This window comes from Oratosquilla oratoria, chromosome 1 (assembly GCF_046742065.1).
Source record: "Oratosquilla oratoria isolate Oo_2021 chromosome 1, ASM4674206v1, whole genome shotgun sequence".
Taxonomy (NCBI): Eukaryota; Metazoa; Arthropoda; class Malacostraca; order Stomatopoda; family Squillidae; genus Oratosquilla; species Oratosquilla oratoria.
The window spans coordinates 114,627,779-114,647,421 of NC_134777.1; the positions used below are offsets into that span (position 1 = coordinate 114,627,779).

A 19,643-nucleotide genomic window follows, 5' to 3' on the forward strand; every position below is an offset into this window, starting at 1 on the left:
TGTATATGTATGTATATGTATGTATATGTATTCATGTATGTATGTATGGATGTACTATACGAGTATATGTATGTATTATATATATATTCATGTACTATAAATGTACGTATGTATTATTAACTATGTGTGTATGTATTATGTATGTATACATGTATATATGTATGTATTATGAACCATGTATCCGTGTATGTATGTATTATGTATGTATACATATACTATATATGTATGTATTATGAACTTTGCATGTATGAATATATGTTTATATGTATGCATGTATGGAAGAATTTATGGATGTTCACATACAATATTCAACTAGTGCAAATGACTCCAAAAAGGTGTGTGGGGGGGAGGGGGGAGGTATATGTAAGAAGGCGGGGATCTGAATGACGTCACACTGCCCTGTCCCTGGAAGTGTCTGAGGGCCACGTGACGTCATGGAATTTGGGTTAAATTTTGAAAATGTCGAAAGTTATTGCTATTGCTATAATTCTGTTGCGTTTTTATCTGTCTTTGAAATAGGTTTCCATAATGAATAAAAGCAATAATAATCGCAGTAACAATCATAACGATATAATCATTGTGGCAGTTTACGAAAACGACGAGGGTGATAAGTTCATTATTTATTATTATTATTTTTATCATTATTATCATTATTTTCCTCTCCCTCCAATCCAGACACTGCCGGCCCCTGAGCGAGGATATTGTATTTTGCCAAACGACCAAAGTTGAAACGCGATTGGAACAAAGACTTCTAGAAACTGCAATAGACTTTAAATAAACACTTCGGGCCAAAGCGTCGACGCCCAGCGTTCGACCGAGGTCGATTCTGGGCCGAACAGATCGACGCCGACGTTCGAGTCCTGTGTCTATACTGGCTAGTACCGTCAGTTGATTTCATTCGCTTGATAGAAGTCTCCTATGAATTAAATCACAATCTTCCTCTTTCCCTCTTCCTCTTCCTCTCTCTCTGTTCCTCTCTTCCCATTCCTCTCTCTCTATTCCTCTCTTCCCATTCCTCTCTCTTCCTATTCCTCTTAGTCCTATGAATTAAATCTCAATCTTCCTCTTTCCCTCTCCCTTCCTTCCTCTTCCTCTCTCTCTATTCCTCTATTTTCATTCCTCTCTTTCCATTCCTCTCTTTCCATTCCTCTCTTCCCATTCCTTTCTTCCTATTCCTCTCTTCCTATTCCTCCCAGTCCTATGAACTCTCTTTCCATTCCTCTCTTCCCATTCCTTTCTTCCTATTCCTCTCTTCTTCTTACCCTCCTTCTCTTTCTTCTACTCTTTATTTTTTTGCTCTCTCCTTCTCTTCTTCTCTCTCACTCTCCCTTCCTCCCACACTTCCTCGTTCTCTCTTCATCTCTTTGTCTCTTTCTCTCTTCCTCGTTCTCTCTTCACCTGTTCGCCTCTTTCTCTCTTCCTCGTTCTCTCTTCATCTCTTCGTCTCTTTCTCTCTTCCTCTTTCAATCTTCATCTCTTCGTCTCTTTCTCTCTTGTCTTCGTCTCTTTCTCTATTCCTTGGATACCAGCGATGTCCTATCCCCCCTCCTCCATCTCCACACCCACGCCCACACCCACACACGCCCTCGACTGTCAAGGCTCCTCCCCTTCTTGGCCGAAGTAAAAAAAAAAAAAAAAATAAATAAATATATATATATATATATATATATATATATATATATATATATATATATATATGAGAGAGATATGTGTATATATATATATATATATATATATATATCTATATATATATATTTATACATATCTATATGTATATATATATATATATATATATATATATATATATATATATATATATATATATATATATATATATATGTATATCTTTTCTGTTATGGCAAAGAACATACCTGTGTAGACTTGTTCTTTCGTTCTTTTTTTTTTTTTTTTTTTTTTTTTTTTTATTTTCCCCCGCCCTTGCCTCTCACAAATGTAATTGATTAATTACAGTAATGTGATACAACTCCACTCGAGTGAAAACAATATTCAACCTTTCATTACGTTGGTGGCATCACCGGAAGCGTGCTGGTATCCCATTCGCTCAATTGTGGGTTCGAATCCCGCACTCCTCTCCGATTCCCAGAAATGAATGTTAACCTGGCACGACAGTCCCTTAAGGCAAAGGTGTCGGCTTCGGCCGCAGGTACTCGGTGCCTCCTAGTGTAGGCTCCTCACCCTCCACCTCTCTCTCCCACCCCCTCCCCCTCTCCCCCTCGACCTCTCTCTATCCCCCCAATTTCATAACCTACGTCGATTTCTCCTCTCCCTTTCTCTCCTCCCCTCTCTCCCCCTCTCTCCCACCCTCTCCCCCCTCTCTCCCCCAACGTCGATATCTCTCCCCCCCTTTCTCTCCCACCCCCACCCCCTCCCCCTCTCCCCCGTCCTCTCTCTTTTCCCCCCAATTTCATAACCTACGTCGATCTCATCTCCCCCTTTCTCTCCCATCTCTCCTTCCCCTTTCTCCCCCACCTCTCCCCCCACCTCTCCCCACCCCCTCCCCCTCTCCTCCCCCGCCCTCTATCTCCCACCAAATCCCCCTCTTCCCCCACCCTCTCTCCTTCCCCCAATTTCGTAACCTAAGTCAATCTCTCCTCCTACTTTCTCTCCCCCTCTCCTCCCCCTTTCACCCCCACCCCCTCCCCCTCTCCCCCTCTCCTCCCCCTCTCTCTCTCTCTTTCCCCCTTCTGCTCCTTCCCCTTCCTTTCAAGTTTTATTCCTGAGGTTCTTGCTTCCCCTTCAGAGTCAATAAACACTTGCATGTTGCCGTGTTTACCTTGCAGCGCGTGCAACATCTGTATCACAAGAGACAGACAGGCAGACACACACACACACACTCGTTTTGCCAATAGGTGTGAGTGTGCATGACCTCTGGCGCGCGCACACACACACACACACACACACACACACACACACACACACACACACACACACACACACACACACACACACACACACACACACACACACACACACAGGAGTCATGCCACTGTTTTTATAATCTTTTATCACACTTTTGGTAGGTTTGTATATGATACAAGTCCCTTTATATAACAAAGAGAATGCACACATTTATCTTTGGTCGTAATTACATAGATCGTGTTTCTTTTTTGTCGTAAGGTGGGGTGGCGGTATTTTTATTTTCTATTCTGTATAACGTCTAACGCTGTAATTATGTTGTGAGGCAATTTTGAGCTCAGGTACGTACAACCTCGTTTTATCAGTATTCGTAATGAATACAATCAACTGAGATTGACTAAAAGGGTCTATTCCATTTTACGGCATGCATAATTTTTAGGTTAGGTCAGGTTAGGTCAGGTTGAGTCAAGTTAAGTCTGGTTAGGTTAGGTTAGGTCAGGTCAGGTTAGATAAGGTCAGGTTAGGTCAGGTTAGGTCAGGTTAGGTCAGGTTAGGTCAGGTTAGGTTAGGTCAGGTCAGGTCAGGTCAGGTCAGGTTAGATCAGGTCAGGTTAGGTCAGGTCAGGTTAGGTTAGGTCAGGTCAGGTTAGCTTAGGTCAGGTTAGGTAAGGTCAGGTTAGGTTAGATTATGTTAGGTAAATCAGGTTAGGTTAGGTCAGGTAAGGTCAGGTTAGGTCAGGTCAGGTTAGGTTAGGTCAGGTAAGGTTAGGTTAGGTCAGGTTAGATTAGGGTTCAGATTAATATCCATTTCTTACCTCTCTCAAGTTGTTGAAATCAACTGCATACCGTGAAATGAAAAAGATCCGACTAAAAAAAATATATATATAAAGAAGAACAACCTCGATCTCCCGAACTCTGTTGCAGACACTCCCGAACTGGACGCGGAGGCGAACCGAACTGGCTACTACATGGAATTTGCAATATATATTTTTTTCTTGCAATTGCAATTCACGGAGGCTAATTAGAATCACACCGGCTGGATAATGATGCCGGTCGTTCTCGCCGGAATAACGCGACCGGGTCCGGTTAATTACCGGAATACACCGCCCGGTAGCGTCCCAACCAAGTACTTAGCTCTTGTCGAGAAGGTGTACTAGTTGGGTGGAGGTGGGAGGACCGGGGGGTGGGTGAGGGAGGAGGAGGAAAGGGAGTAGTGGACGGGAAGGAAGAGGAGGAGGAGGAATAGGGGAGGAAGAGGAAGAGAGAAGGAGATGGAGGAATAGGGGGAGGAGGAAGAATGGAGGAGGAAGAGGGAAGGAGAAGGAGGAATAGGGGAGGAAGAGGAAGAATAGAGGAGGAGGAGAAGAAGAAATAGGGGAGGAGGAGCAGGAACAGGAGGAGTAGGAGGAGGAGGAATAGGAGAGGAGTAGGAGTAGGAGAGGAGGAAGAGTAGGAGGAGGGAGAGGAGGAGGAGTAGGAAGAAGAGGAGAAGTAGGATTGGAGGAGAAAGAAGAAGAGGAGTAGGAGGAGGAAGAAGGGGAGTAGGAGGAGGAAGAAGGGGAGTAGGAGGAGGAAGAAGGGGAGCAGGAGAAGGAAGAAGGGGAGTAGGAGGAGGAAGAAGAGGAGGAATAGAGTAGAAGGAGGAAAAAGGGAGGCGGAGGAAAAGGTGAGGAGGAGGAGGAGGAGGAGGAGGAGGAGAAAAAGGTGAGGAGGAGGAAGAAGAGGAGAAGGGCACCGAAAGGTTAGATGGTACGAGGAGGGGCGTATGCGAAGAGACTTGGAGGGAGAAAAAAAGAGAGAGAGAGAGAGAGAGAGAGAGAGAGAGAGAGAGAGAGAGAGAGAGAGAGAGAGAGAGAGAGAGAGAGAGAGAGAGAGAGAGAGAGAGAGAGAGAGAGAGAAGGGGAAGGGGTGGAAGATGAAGTAGGGGAGGAGGAGGAAGAAAAAGAAGATTACGAGAGCGAAGGAGACGGGGTAGAAGAGAAAAAGAAGGTGGAGAAGTAGAAGAGGAGGAGGAGGAGTAGGAAGAGGAGGAGTAGGAAGAGGAGGAGGAGGAGGAAGAAGATGAAGGAGAGGAAGAAGGAAAGAAAGAGAGAGTAGATAGAGGAAAGGAAGATATGAAGGAATAAGAGAAAATAAAGAGAAGCGTAAAGAGGACTACGAAAAGAGAATGGATAAAGACGAAAGAAGAGAGAGAGAGAGAGAGAGAGAGAGAGAGAGAGAGAGAGAGAGAGAGAGAGAGAGAGAGAGAGAGAGAGAGAGAGAGAGAGAGAGAGAGAGAGAGAGAGAGAGAAGGGGAAGGGATGGAAGATGAAGTAGGGGAGGAGGAGGAAGAAAAAGAAGATTACGAGAGCGAAGGAGACGGGGTAGAAGAGGAGGAGGAGGAGGAGGAGTAGGAGGAAGATGAGGGAGAGGAAGAAGGAAAGAAAGAGGAAGAGTAGGTAGAGGAAAGGAATATATGAGGGAATAAAAGAAAAAGAAAAAGAGAAAAACGTAAAGAGGACTACGAAAAGAGAATGGATAAAGACGGAAGGAGAGAGAGAGAGAGAGAGAGAGAGAGAGAGAGAGAGAGAGAGAGAGAGAGAGAGAGAGAGAGAGAGAGAGAGAGAGAGAGAGAGAGAGAGAGAGAGAGAGAGAGAGAGAGAGAGAGAGAGAGAGAGAGAGGAAGAGAGAGAGAGGAAGAGAGAGAGGAAGAGAGAGAGAGAGAGAGAGAATGAGAGAGAGAGAGAGAGGAGGTGAGAAAGAGAGAGATAGAGAGAGAGGAGTTGAGAGAGAGAGAGGTGGTGAGAGGGAGAGAGAGAGGTGGTGAGAGGGAGAGAGAGAGAGGTGAGAGAGAGAGAGAGAGGTGAGAGAGAGAGGTGAGAGAGAGAGAGAGAGAGAGAGAGAGAGAGAGAGAGAGAGAGAGAGAGAGAGAGAGAGAGAGAGAGAGAGAGAGAGGAGAGAGAGAAAGTGAGAGAGAGAGATGAGAGAGGAGAGAGAGGAAGAGAGAGAGAGAGAGAGAGGTGAGAGAGAGAGAGAGAGAGATAGAGAGAGAGTAAGGGGAGAGAGTAGGGGAGTGAGACTAGGGGAGTGAGACTAGGGGAGTGAGACTAGGGGAGTGAGACTAGGGGAGTGAGACTAGGGGAGTGAGAGTAGGGGAGTGAGAGTAGGGGAGTGAGAGTAGGGGAGTGAGAGTAGGGGAGTGAGAGTAGGGGAGTGAGAGTAGGGGAGTGAGAGTAGGGGAGTGAGAGTAGGGGAGTGAGAGTAGGGGAGTGAGAGAGAGAGAGAGAGAGAGAGAGAGAGAGAGAGAGTAGGGGAGAGAGAGTATGGGAGAGAGAGTGGGGGAGAGAGAGTAGGGGAGTGAGAGTAGGGGAGTGAGAGTAGGGGAGTGAGAGTAGGGGAGTGAGAGTAGGGGAGTGAGAGTAGGGGAATGAGAGGAGAGAGAGAGAGAGAGAGAGAGAGAGAGAGAGAGAGAGAGAGAGAGAGAGAGAGAGAGAGAGAGAGAGAGAGAAGAGGGGAGAGAGAAACAGAAACAGAATGAAGCAAGAAGAAAAGACGAAAAGGAAAGACATATAGACGAAAGGGGAAAGAGGGAAGGGGGATGAGGGAAGGGAGAAGAGGTACGCGCACCCAAGTTCCGTTTTCTATGCGGGCGAGGGATTGAGGAACTCTTGTGTAAAATCGTGGATTGCAATGGAAGACAACCGAAAAAGCCAAACCGGCTCTATACCTTTGGCTCTCTAACGAGGCAAGACTGAATGTGTGTATGTATGTGTGTGTGTGTGTGTGTGTGTGTGTGTGTGTGTGTGTGTGTGTGTGTGTGTGTGTGTGTGTGTGTGTGTGTGTGTGTGTGTGTGTGTGTGTGTGTGTGTGTGTGTGTGTTGTATGTATGTAAAAAGAGAGGGAGAATGGGAGGAGGGAGGGGGAGGCGAGGAGAATGAAAGAAGGTACGTGCGTACAATATATATATATATATATATATATATATATATATATATATATTTATATATATATATATGTGTGTGTGTGTGTGTGTGTGTGTGTGTGTGTGTGTGTGTGTGCGTGCGTGTGTATGTACACACACACACACACACGCGCGCAAATATATATATATATATATTATATATATATATGTATATATATATATATATATATATATATATATTGTGTGTGTGTGTGTGTGTGTGTGTACGCACATAAAACATGAAAATGAAAATATATATGAAGACAAAGGAATATGTCGAACCCTGTAGCTTTTCACAGATTTGATAAAATGTAATTGATTTGAACTGCTCTTTGCACACCGGGACCTTGACTCGCTCCATCTAACACAGGGCTGGAGGAGGAAGAGGAGGAGGAGGAGGAAGAAGAGGAGGAGGAGTAGGAGGAGAAGATGAGGAGGAAGAAGAAGAGGAGGAGGAAAAGAAGAGGAGGAGGAGGAGGAGGAAAAGGAGGAAGATGAGAAGGAAGAGGAAGAGGAGGAAGAGGAGGAGGAAGAGGAGGAGGAGGAAGAGGAGGAGGAGGAAGAGGAGGAGGAGGAGGAAGGGGAGGAGGAGGAGGAGGAAGAGGAGGAGGAGGAGGAAGGGGAGGAGGAGGAGGAGGAAGGGGAGGAGGAGGAGGAAGGGGAGAAAGAGGAGGAGGAGGAGGAATAGGAAGAGGAGGAGGAGGAGGAGGAGTGCCTTAAGGTGTTATCACACTGGGCTTCCACGATCTTCAGCAGTTCCGACAGTTGAGAGTTCGTTTTGAGTAAAAGGAATTTCGGTTACAATATTTGAATTTTCAAATCTCCAAATATCAAACGATCTTTCCGTCATACACAGCAAAGCTAAATAACGAACTAAGAGATTACAAAGCTACACGAATGTTAGAAAATGCTCTTGGAGAAGTCTAGATTTGTGTAAGCAAAGTCATAATCTAATTGTTGAAACGGAGGTTGGAGGTAGCGTGTTGAGGGTAAAATAGCTCAATGTGATAAGCCTTTTAACTTGTATTGCATTGTATCACAATCGCTGACTTAGTCTCTGATTTTATTCAGCTGAGGGGAATCCCCTTAACACAGAGAGAAACACTGTGCTATGTGCTCGTGTTATGCCGTGTTATGTTGAAGGTGTGATATAGTCTTGTGTAATACACAATACGAATACTACGCGTACGTGTTAAGATATTTCATATCATTACGAATTATACATTATTGTTATATTAACAGAGTTTATCCTGCTCAAATCAGGGATGTAATTAGTGTTATACCCAAGTATAATGTTATACAGGAGCACCATAAGATTATGCCCCGGTAACTTTAAGTGACGTCAATAGATAGGTTGGTGTGACGTCACCACTTTAGTGTGACGTCATACCAATGTGATGTCATCACCCAAACTGATGTCATCTCCACGTGACATCGTAATGACGTCATAACCTCCAAAACGACGTCATCACTTCAATAGATTATCATACATTTCTGACATCACCTTAGTGTGACGTCACCCAAATGACGTCACAGAATGATGTCACCATCTCAGTTTGACTTCATCTTACGAGGACAGTCTTAGGCACCCAAACTTATACTCTCTGGAAAGACACAGAATGCGGGGTGATCTAATAGAGGTGTTCAAGTGGATCAAAGGCTTTAACAAGGGTGACGCAAACAAGGTCATCATATTAAGACAACAGGGCAGGACTCGCAGTAATGGATTTGAATTGGGCAAATTTAGATTTAAGAAAGAAATAGGCAAGAACTGGTTTACTAATAGACTAGTCAATGAATGAAATAGTCTTAGTAACCATGTAGTGAGCGCTGAAACTATCGGTTGTTTTAAGAAACGGTTAGACAACTTTATGGAATGGGATGACAGTTGGACATGGAACTCCCTAGTGCAGGCCTTATGGTCTCTTGCAGCCTCCTTCATCTTTGTGTTCTTATGTTCTTTCTCTTCTCCTCCTTCAGGTAGCGACAGCGTCTCAAGCGGCCACAGCTTCGGAAGCCACGATGCTGGAGGTCGACCCCGACCCGAGGGTCTTCTTCACCTCTCCCCGAGTCACCATCACCCTCACTTCAGGGCCCCACGAGGCTGGAACCCCGCCCACGGGGGACCTCTCCTGGGGACGCCACCCCCGCACCATCACCATCCCTTGCCCCTGGGTCCCCAGCAGTACGCGCGGGGGCTCCTCCTCGGCTCCCCGAGAACGGGCAGGCCGGCCTTCCACGACTCCTCCTCCTCGTCCTCCCCCCCGCGCCCCTCCGCCCCGCCGGCGCCGGTCGAACGGCTTTACGAGAATCTGTACTACGTCACGCAAGGCCCCGTGCCGGCCAAAGGGTCTCGGCGCCGGCCACTCCCACCACTCCCTTCCCGGACACCGCGGTACCAGGCCTACTACCAGAGCGTGGGGCGCAGCAGCAGCAACAGCTCCACGACCAGCGGCAGCAGTAAACGGAGCAGCAGGGGCAGCAGGGGCAGCAGGGGGAGGAAAAGCAAGCAGGGGCAGGAGAACAAGGATAAACAGCAGGAGGAGATGCCCCTGTTCGAGTCCCCGTCCCATCGGTTGTAGGCGCACGCGCAGATGGGGAGGGGATTCTTATGAGTGGGTACCCGCAGTGCTTGCCCCCCATAATCTCTCTTCTCTCACTCTCACGCTCTCTCATACTCTCCCATACTCTCTCTGTCTCTCTCTGTCCCTCTCTGTCTCTCTCTGTCTCTCTGTCTCTCACTCTCTATCTCTCACTCTCACTCTCACTCTCACTCTCACTCTCTCATGCCCATTAGTGAATCTCACGGGGAACGAAGGACCCAAAGATGTTGAACTTTTTCCGTGGTTGTGGGTGTGGGGTCCCCACACCCGTTTTCTTAAAAAGTGGACACCCCTCAAGATGTCTCAAAAGTGGGAAACCCGCACGTTGCTTTAATAGTGGGGTAACCGCATTCGCCTCCACGTCCTTACGTCAGAGGCTGCGCGCGCATGCGCAAGCAAGCAAGCACGCGCATGCGCATTTGTTATAACTGTGATGACCAATAACTATGGCATTCCCTAGCGGGCTGGGTCTGACACGCTCACCGCGCCGGTTGGCTGTGGTGGCGGGTTGGTAACTTTTACTGTATGTATTGCACGCCGCTGCAAGGTTGCAGGGCCAATGAACGCACGCACTCGCACACACACACACACACACACACACACACACACACACACACACACACACACACACACACACACACACACACACACACACACACACGCGCGCGCGCGCGCGCGCGCTAAACAATCACGCCATACATATACTTTATATAACATACAAATATACATATATGCACATACACACACATACACAATATACATAATTATGCATACAAAGGGTATACCCATACACATAATTATACATATACATGCACACATACATTACATATACCTATGTATATACATGTACACATACATATGTGTAGATACACAAATATAAACACAACAGTATCTAAACGTACTTAAGCATATACATGCACATATACATTACATATACCTGTGTATGTACATATGATATACACATACATATGTGTAGATACACATAAATATAAACACAACATTATCTAAACGTACTTAAGCGTCATAATATACAAAATGCATTACGGCAATATAGTTTTACACATTCGAATGTATGTACAGACTTATAAATATGAATATGAATATAAATGAATGAATATATATATATATATATTGTACAATCCTACCGGACGGACTTGAGTGAGGGTACTTCCGGGGGACCTCTGGGGGCCTCTTGGGGCCTCTTGGGGCCTCTGGGAGGGCCTCTGGGGCCTCTGGGAGGGACTCTGGGAGGCCTCTGGGAGGACTCTGAGAGCCTCTGGGGGCCTCTGGGGGTCTTTGGGGACCCCAGTGGACATCTGGAGGTATCTGAGGGCCTCTGGGGGCCTCTGGGAGCGTCTGGGAGAATCTGGGAACCTCTGGGAGCCTCTGGGGGCCTCTGGAAGACTCTGGGAGCCTCTGGGAGCCTCTGGGAGCATCTGGGGGTCTCTGGGAGCCTCTGGGAGCATCTGGGGGTCTCTGGGAGCCTCTGGGAGCCTCTGGGGGTCTCTGGGAACCTCTGGGGGCCTTTGGGGGCCTTTGGAGACCCCAGTGGGCATCTGGGGGCCTCTGAGGGCCTCTGGGAGCCTCTGGGAGCCTCTGAGAGCCTCTGGGAGTCTCTGGGAACCTCTGGGGACCTTTGGGGGCCTTTGGAGACCCCAGTGGGCATCTGGGGGCCTCTGAGGGCCTCTGGATACCTCTGGGGGGGCCTCCTCTCACGGGGTCCCGAAGAAGGGCCGCCGCTTCAGAGGCCCCGACCAGTACACTAAGTAGTCGTCCCAATCCACAGGTACCCCCTCCTCCTCCCCCACTTACTTCCCCACCTCCTCCTCCCCACCTCCTCCTCCCCACCTCCTCCTCCCCACCTCCTCCTCCCCACCTCCTCCTCCCCACCTCCTCCTCCCCACCTCCTCCTCCCCACCTCCTCCTCCCCACCTCCTCCTCCCCACCTCCTCCTCCCCACCTCCTCCTCCCCACCTCCTCCTCCCCACCTCCTCCTCCCCACCTCCTCCTCCCCACCTCCTCCTCCCCTCCTCCTCCACCCCACCTCCTCCTCCCCACCTCCTCCCCACCTCCTTCTCCCCTCCTCCTCTCCCACCTCCTCCTCCCTGCCTCTTCGACCTCCTCTCCGACCTCCTCCCCCACCTCTTTCCCACCTCCTCCCCACCTCTTCCCCACCACTTCCCCACCTCTTCCTCCACCTCTTCCCCCACCTCCTCCCACACCGCCTTCCCCATCGCCTTCCCCATCGCCTTCCCCACCTCCTCCCCTTCTACCCACTTCCTCACAGAATTATTCCTCATATCCTCCCCACATCCCCCATCTACTTTCCACCTCGTTACCCTCTCCTTCCCCATCGCCATCCCCACCTCCTCTCCACCTCCTACCCACTTCCTCCCCACCTCCTCCCTCCCCATCTCCCCTCCTCCCTCCCCACCTCCTCCCCTCCTCCCTCCCCACCTCCTCCCCTCCTCCTCCCCTCCTCCCTCCCCACCTTCTCTCCTCCTCCTCCCCTCCTCCCTCCCCACCTTCTCCCCTCCTCCCTCCCCACTTCCTCCTTATCTCCTCCCCACCTCCTCCTTATCTCCTCCCCATCTCCTCCTTATCTCCTCCCCACCTCCCGATCTCCCAACAATTTTTCCCCGTTCTCCCTCCCACTCTCCCCTCTTTTTTTTTTATCCCCATCTCTCTCCCCTCTCCTTTTCCCCTTTTTCTCCTCTTTTTCCTCTTAAACCATTTCCTGTCGTCGCTCTCATCCCCTCACCACTCATTTTCATCATTAGTATGTTGATCTTGAAGCAACGGCTATGAGTCTTCACATCATTATCACCATCTACATCGTTAGTAGTAGTATTATCTATATCATCATCATCATCATCATCATCATCATCATCATCATCATCATCATCATCATCATCATCATCATCATCATCATCATCATCATCATCATCATCATCATCATCATCACCATCGTCATCGTCAGCTAATTTACATCCCCCCTCTCCTACGGCTCCTCCCACTCCTCCCCCTCCCCTCCCCTCCCCCAATCACCAATCACCGCATCGTTTGATAATCATTTGTTCGCCTCTGATCTGTCGAGAGACTCTAATGACCCAATCATCCTTTCGTTTGTCCACGTGAGGGGGAGAGGGGGGAGAGGGAAAGAGGGGGAGAGGGGGAGGAGGTCGTTTTCTGACTACCTTTAGCGTGGGGGGAAGATGGGAGGTGTGGGGAGGGCACAGAGTGGGGGGAATTGGGGGAGGGAAGACGGGTTATTCTTAACTGTCAGGGGTGGATAGGTGTGAGTGGTGAGGTTTTGAGGGGTAGCTGTGTCATGGGGGTTAGTTCTGTCACGGAGGAGGGGGTCATTATGTCACAGGGATGTGGTGGTGGGTAGGTCTGTCACGGGGGTAGCTCTGTCACGGAGGAGGGGGGGGTCATTATGTCACAGGGAGGTGGTGGGGGGTAGGTCTGTCACGGATGAGGGGAGCCATTATGTCACAGGGAGGTGGTGGGGGGTAGGTCTGTCACGGATGAGGGGATACGTTATGTGACAGGGAGGTGGTGGGGGTAGGTCTGTCACGGAGGAGGAGGGGGGGTCGTTATGTCACAGGGAGCTGGTGGGTGGGGTCGTTCTGACACGCCAGTAGCCAGTGGTCTACTTTGATTAGGACATCTCGTTACAGCGACCATCCTAAACCAGCGACCACTACTGTTAACGACCTCCTCGATATTACGACCTCCCATGCCAGGGACCGACCGTTATAGTGAAACGACTTCTAATAACGACCAACCACTCTTGTCAGCCTTGACAAGAATCTCGCTACAACGACCACCTTTGAATACGACCTCTTCCAACAACGACTGTCCACGACTCAGGCCTTCACACTGGGGGTCCATCCTAAAGGAGTATCACACTGGGGTATTTTTCCTGCGACTGTTGTTGGAACAGATTTACAGCCTGCAGCTGGAGAAAAAAATGCTGGAGAAAAAATGCTGGAGAAAAAATGCTGGAGAAAAAAATGCTGGAGAAAAAATACTGGAGAGAAAAAATGCTGGAGAAAAAATGCTGGAGAAACAATGCTGGAGAAAAAATGCTGGAGAAAAAAATGCTGGAGAAAAAATGCTGGAGAAAAAATGCTGAAGAAAAAAATGCTGGAGAAAAACAACTCCAGCATATCAAATGACATTCTATGTATTTTTGTTGAGAAAACAAAATAGTTTGCTATAGTGATTTTCCGTCTGAAAAAGTTCTGGAGGTGGGCGCAGTACCGCCGACAAATCGGAGATTGGAGGTAAAATATCCCAGTATGATAACTCCCTTTAACAACGACCACTCGTTGATAGCGATCGCACACGCACACAGACTGTCATCATGTGAATAGCACCATTACTCTACAGCAATATCATATCATTATCGTACCATGTGTGGGAATAACTAGTACTTTTGCTATCGGAACGATCTTAATGATGGACACAGCGTTTGTGCGCGGACTTTCGTGCCGCATCCCACATTCAAAGGTGTGACTGACTGATCTGACTGACCTGGCTGTCTGACTGACTGAATGAATGACTTGGTTGACTAAATGCCTGACTTGGCTGACTAAATGACTGGTTTAGTTGAATAAATGACTGATTTAGCTGACTGATAAAGGTGACCTGGCTGTCTGTCTGAATGACTGACTTGGCTGGCTGACTGACTGACTGATTTGGCTGGCCCGGCTATCTGAATAACTGACTTGGCTGACCTGACTGTCTGACTGACTGACTGACTTAATGACTGACTTGGCTGTCTGAATGACTGACTTGGTTGACAGAATGAATGACTTGGCTGACTGACCGACTGATTTGGCTGCCTTACTGACTTGGCTGACTGACCGACTGATTTGGCCGTCTTGCTGACTTGGCTGACTGACATGGCTGACTGAATGAATGACTTGGCTGACTGGCCGACTGATTTGGCCGTCTGGCTGACTTGGCTGACTGACATGGCTGACTGAATGAATGACTTGGCTGACTGATCGACTGATTTAGCTGTCTGAATGACTGACTTGGCTGACTGATTTGGCTGACCTTGCTGGCTGAATGACTGATCTGGCTGTCTGAATGACTGACTTGGCTGACTGAATGACTAACTTGACTGACAATGACTTGGCTGACTGAATGATTGACTTGGCTGACTGAATGATTGACTTGGCTGACTGGATGATTGACTTGTTTGACTAACTTGGCTGACTGACTGATTTGGCTGACTGACTGACTTGGCTGACTGAAGGACTTAGCTGACTGAAGGACTGACTTGGCAAACTGAAGGACTGACTTGGCTGACTGAAGGACTGACTTGGCTGACTGAATGACTGACTTGGCTAACTGAATGACTGACGTGGCTGACAGTTCCTTTAATCCTTTCTATTCGGGTAGTTAGTTGATTTACTTTCTTCTGGCTAACGGAAGACGATTCTAATCGTATCGAGGGAAGCCCCCCCCCCGGGGGGAAGAAGGGCAGAAACTTTTCTCCAATTAATTAATTAATTAATTAATTAATTAATTATTAATCAACGTAATCATCAAGACTTATCCTTCATTGATCCGATGACGTCATTCCAGAGGATTATCCTTACCGCTTCTATATCTGGATTATCTCCCATCAGTGACGTCATAACACAGTGACGTCATCCACGACACGTCATCATAATATGACGTCATATTGTGACGTCATCCATCTTTCGTGTCATCTCCGTGAAGTCATGTTTTATCACGGTGACGTCATCGATGACATGTTTATCACGGTGACGTCATCGATGACATCATATCTTTAGTGACGTCACCATTCTTACGTGTAATCGCATCTTCATTGTAGAGACTTCAGCACAGTGCACATTAATTGTCATTTTCTTCCTTCATTATTGTTCACATCACACATTGTCATCATTGTGATGATTTACGCGAATTTCAGTAATACATTACCACCCACCCCTTCCTCCTCCTGCTCTTCCTCCACCTCCTCCTGCTCTTCCTTGTCTTCCTCTTCCACCTCCCTCGCCCTCTCCTCCTCCTCCACATCCTCCTCCACATCCTTCACATCCTCCACATCTTCCTCCTTCACATCCTACTCCTCCACATTCTCCTCCTCCTCCTCCACATTTTCCTCCTCCCTCATATCCTCCTCTATATTCTCCTCCTCCCCCTCCACACCTCCTCCCCTCCACACCTCCTCCTCCCCCTCCACACTTCCTCCTCCCCCTCCACACCTCCTCCCCTTCCACACCTCCTTCTCCCCCTCCACACTTCCTCCTCCCCCTCCACACCTCCTCCTCCTCCCCTCCACAATTCCTCCATATCCTCCTCCACATCCTCCTCCTCCTCCTCCTCCTCAACATCATCATCATAATCTTCAATATCATTATCTTCTTTCTAATCCTCCTCCACCTCCTCCTCCACCTCCTCCTCCACCTCCTCACCCTCTCATGACGTCACAGTCATGTGGGGGGGAGGGAGGTCCCTTAGTGGGGGCATCTACCCCCCTCCTTCTTTAGACCGAACTAGTCAGAAGAGAGTGTACATGTACTACAGCATGTACATGTTGGTTGTGTACATGTATGGTGGGTTTATGTGAGATGTGTACATTATGGTTTTGTGCATATTTGTACATGCTAATGTGCGTATATGACATGTACACGTGTCCTAGGTACAGTATATGTATACTTGCAATCTGTACATATAGTTGTACATGTATTCATGTAACACACTCTGAGTATGTGAATTCTGTACATATATCATAAGCATAATGTGGCCGGTGTATTCATGTTTTGTACATGTACTACGAGGTTCTGTACACCAAATAACATATGTACACAGATTCATTGTACATTTGTAACATGTGAATATACTACATGTACTTCAGGTTCATGTACAACGTGGCTTTGTACACAAACACATTGTACATCGGTTTGCTGTATACACACGATGTGCATTTTCTCAACGTACATGTAAGGTGTGCACATGTACATTTTGTACTTGTACGGGCGTGTGCAGAGGTAAAGATGCACAATTGTGTACATATAGTCCTAGACGGTGCATCGACGTAGTGGCTTCCTAATCGAGGCACAAACATAAATAAAACAACCTAACGAAACTTCTGTATTTTATTTATACCTGTACATGAAAAAAATATATATGTACATATATATATATATATATATATATATATATATATATATATATATATATATATATATATATATATACATATATATATAATATAACTTATTGACCCACTGTCGGAGAATGAGATAAGATGGACATAAAATCTGTATATTTCGACCACTATCTGTAGTCCTCATTCTGCTGAAGAGGACCACAGATAGTGGTCGAAATATACAGATTTTCTGTCCATCTTATTTCATTCTCCGACAGTGTGTCAATAAGTCTTATTTTACAAATGTGCTACTACATTAAACCTTCCTAATATATATATATATATATATATGTATATACATATATATATATATATATACATAATATATATATATACATATATATATACATATATATATAATATATATAAATATATATGTATATATATATATATATATATATATATATATATATATATATATATATGTAAACGCATGAGAGTTTGCCCGGCATATGTTCCCCTCTGTGTGTGTGTGTGTGTGTGGGGGGGGGGTCAAGGGTTATAGACAAACTCAAGTGAAATCCCATGTCAATTGAGTCAATTATTCATATGTTCGGTCTCCTGGGTATCTATTTGGCAAAAAGTTGAATAGATTGAAATTGAATTAAAAAAGAAAAGAATTTTTGAAATAAAAGAAGATTGATAAAATACGTAAAAAGGCACAGAAAAAAATTAAAACGAAAATAAAAATTCAAAAGTGATGGGGTATTGAATGTCTGATTTGTTCTTGTTAAACTTGTTTAGTTAAAAAAGTAGTTAACTCTCCACTTAGTTCAAGTGGGTCTCGCACAGCAGGCTAGAGAGATTACCTTCAGCTGAGTAAAGTCGACTTGCAGTTTCAATTTCACCTCCTTCACCACTGTCACCCGCCTTTGTCACTTTCCTCACTGTCTCCCCCTTGTTTTCACTTTGATATTACTATCTTCGTTTCCTACTGTTTCCTCTCTTCTCACTGTTAGTCCTGTCGACTCTTGTCTTCCTTATGATCCTCATTTAGGGACATATCAACTCTATTCCTCTTAGTTATAATCTTCTTTCTCTCACGTCACTATATTTTTCCTGTCTAGAAGAAGTAAAGGGAATATCTATGTTATATCTTTATTGAGTTACTTCTTATACAGCACGCTCCAAAGGAATCCCCCGAGAGCACGTATGCAAAATCCTACGTGAGTTTTGCAGTGACGTAGTGATTTCCTTAGTCCAGTGATCTTTAACTTTATATTTAAGGTCCTCCACAAAGGGCGTGATCTTATAATCGTGAACCAATTGAATTTTCTCCTCCACCCTTTCACCAATCAGATTCGTTGTTACAAGTCTATATGGCTATATTGTTTACTTAATCTTGAATCTCTGCATATCTCACTTAGGTTACAAATAATACCAAGTTAGCAATTCATTCGGGCCCCCCGGCCTTTGTTTATACATATGAATTTACTACAAAAAGCGGAAAGAGAGTGAAACTTAGGCAACTCGCTCGCTATATAACGACCTAACTGATAAAGTGTAACATCAGTCTTCTACCCATTTTTCTACCATCTTTTCTGCTAGCCTCTTACAATCAGGAAAATTTCAAAGAAACGAGATTATCTATTATCTATCATTATCTATATATTCTATTTTATTTTTGCCCGCATCCAACCTAGTTGTGAACCAAAAGGTCTCCTGTCGTCATGCTCTTCACGTGGATTATCGGACAGAAGACAATAGGAGGAAGAGCATACAAACAAACATACATACATACATATATACATATACACATACATACATACAGTACATACATGCATACATACATACATACATACACACATACATCCTGCGTAGAGCAGTGTTAACGTTCATGCCACTCACAAACATGTACACACTAAAGTCTACACGCACGCACATATGCATGTGCCTACATACGTACACATAAACATGCATGTACGTAATCACATGTAGACACACGCACATACGCGCACAAACACGCACAGACTACGGGTGAATTCTTGCGCATATGTGTACACGTACATGTACGCATGTATAGTTATGTGCACATATGCCGATATACACACGCGCGCACATATGTCAAAAGGAAGAGATTTTTCAAAACATGTGAAGTGGAGGAGGAAGTGGAGGAGGGGGAGGAGGGGGAGGAAGAGAAAGGGAAAGGAGAGGGAGGGGGAGGAGGGGAAGAGGGGAGGAGGGGAGGGGAGAAGGGGAGAATGGGAGGAGGGGAGGAGAGGGAGGAGGGGAAGAGAGGGAGGAGGGGAGAAGGGGAGGAGGGGAGAAGGGGAGGAGGGGAGAAGGGGAGGAGGGGAGACGGAGAGAAGGGGAAAGGAGAGGAGGAGAAAGGGAAAGGAGAGAGAGAAGGGGAGGAGGAGAGGAGAGGGAGAAGGGGGAGGAGGTGGAGGAAGGTGGAATTCGTGTGGATTAATAGAGATGAAGAGGAGTGGGATAGGGTTTGGAGTCACAGCTGGTGAAGAGAGATAGAGAGGAGGAAGAGGGAGGAAGGAGGAGGAAGTAGAAGTAGGAGGAAGAGGAAGAAGAGGAAAGGGGGAAGAGATGAAAGAAAAGAGGAGATATGGAGTGACATGAAACGAGGAATGACGCAGAGAAGAGGGGAAAGGGGGAAAGGGAAAAGGGGAAAGGGGGCAAAAGGGGAAAAGGGGGAAAGGGAAAAGGGGAAAGGGGGAAAGGGGGAGAGGGGGAAGGGAAAGGGGGAAAGGGAAAAGAGGGAAAGAGGGAAAGGGGGAAAGGGGGAAAGAGGGGAAAGGGGAAAAGGGGGAAAGGGGAAAGGGGAAAAAGAGGTTTGTGTAAGGCGTGGGAATACACAGAGAGGAAGAGAAGAGGGGAAGAGTGAGGAGGCTGGAATTAGGGGAAGGAAGGAAGAAGAGGAGGGGAGGAGAAACAGAGAAAGAGAGGGAGAGAAGAGGGGCAGAGAGAGGAAGATGGAATTAGGGAAGGAAGGAAGAAGAGAAGGGGACCAGAGAGAGAGAGAGAGAGAGAGAGAGAGAGAGAGAGAGAGAGAGAGAGAGAGAGAGAGAGAGAGA

The 19,643-nt window shown here is 46.7% G+C and overlaps 1 protein-coding gene across 1 annotated transcript in view; it reads left to right on the forward strand.

The window, feature by feature from the left end:
- LOC143024844 (uncharacterized) overlaps positions 1-10,454 on the forward strand; it is a 197,763-nt gene extending 187,309 nt beyond the window's left edge. The window contains exon 5 of the mRNA XM_076184135.1: positions 8,797-10,454. Coding sequence (XP_076040250.1) covers positions 8,797-9,398 — 602 coding nt within the window. The 3' untranslated portion in view covers positions 9,399-10,454. The remainder of the gene's footprint in view (positions 1-8,796) is intronic.
- The last annotated feature ends 9,189 nt before the right edge of the window (positions 10,455-19,643 follow it).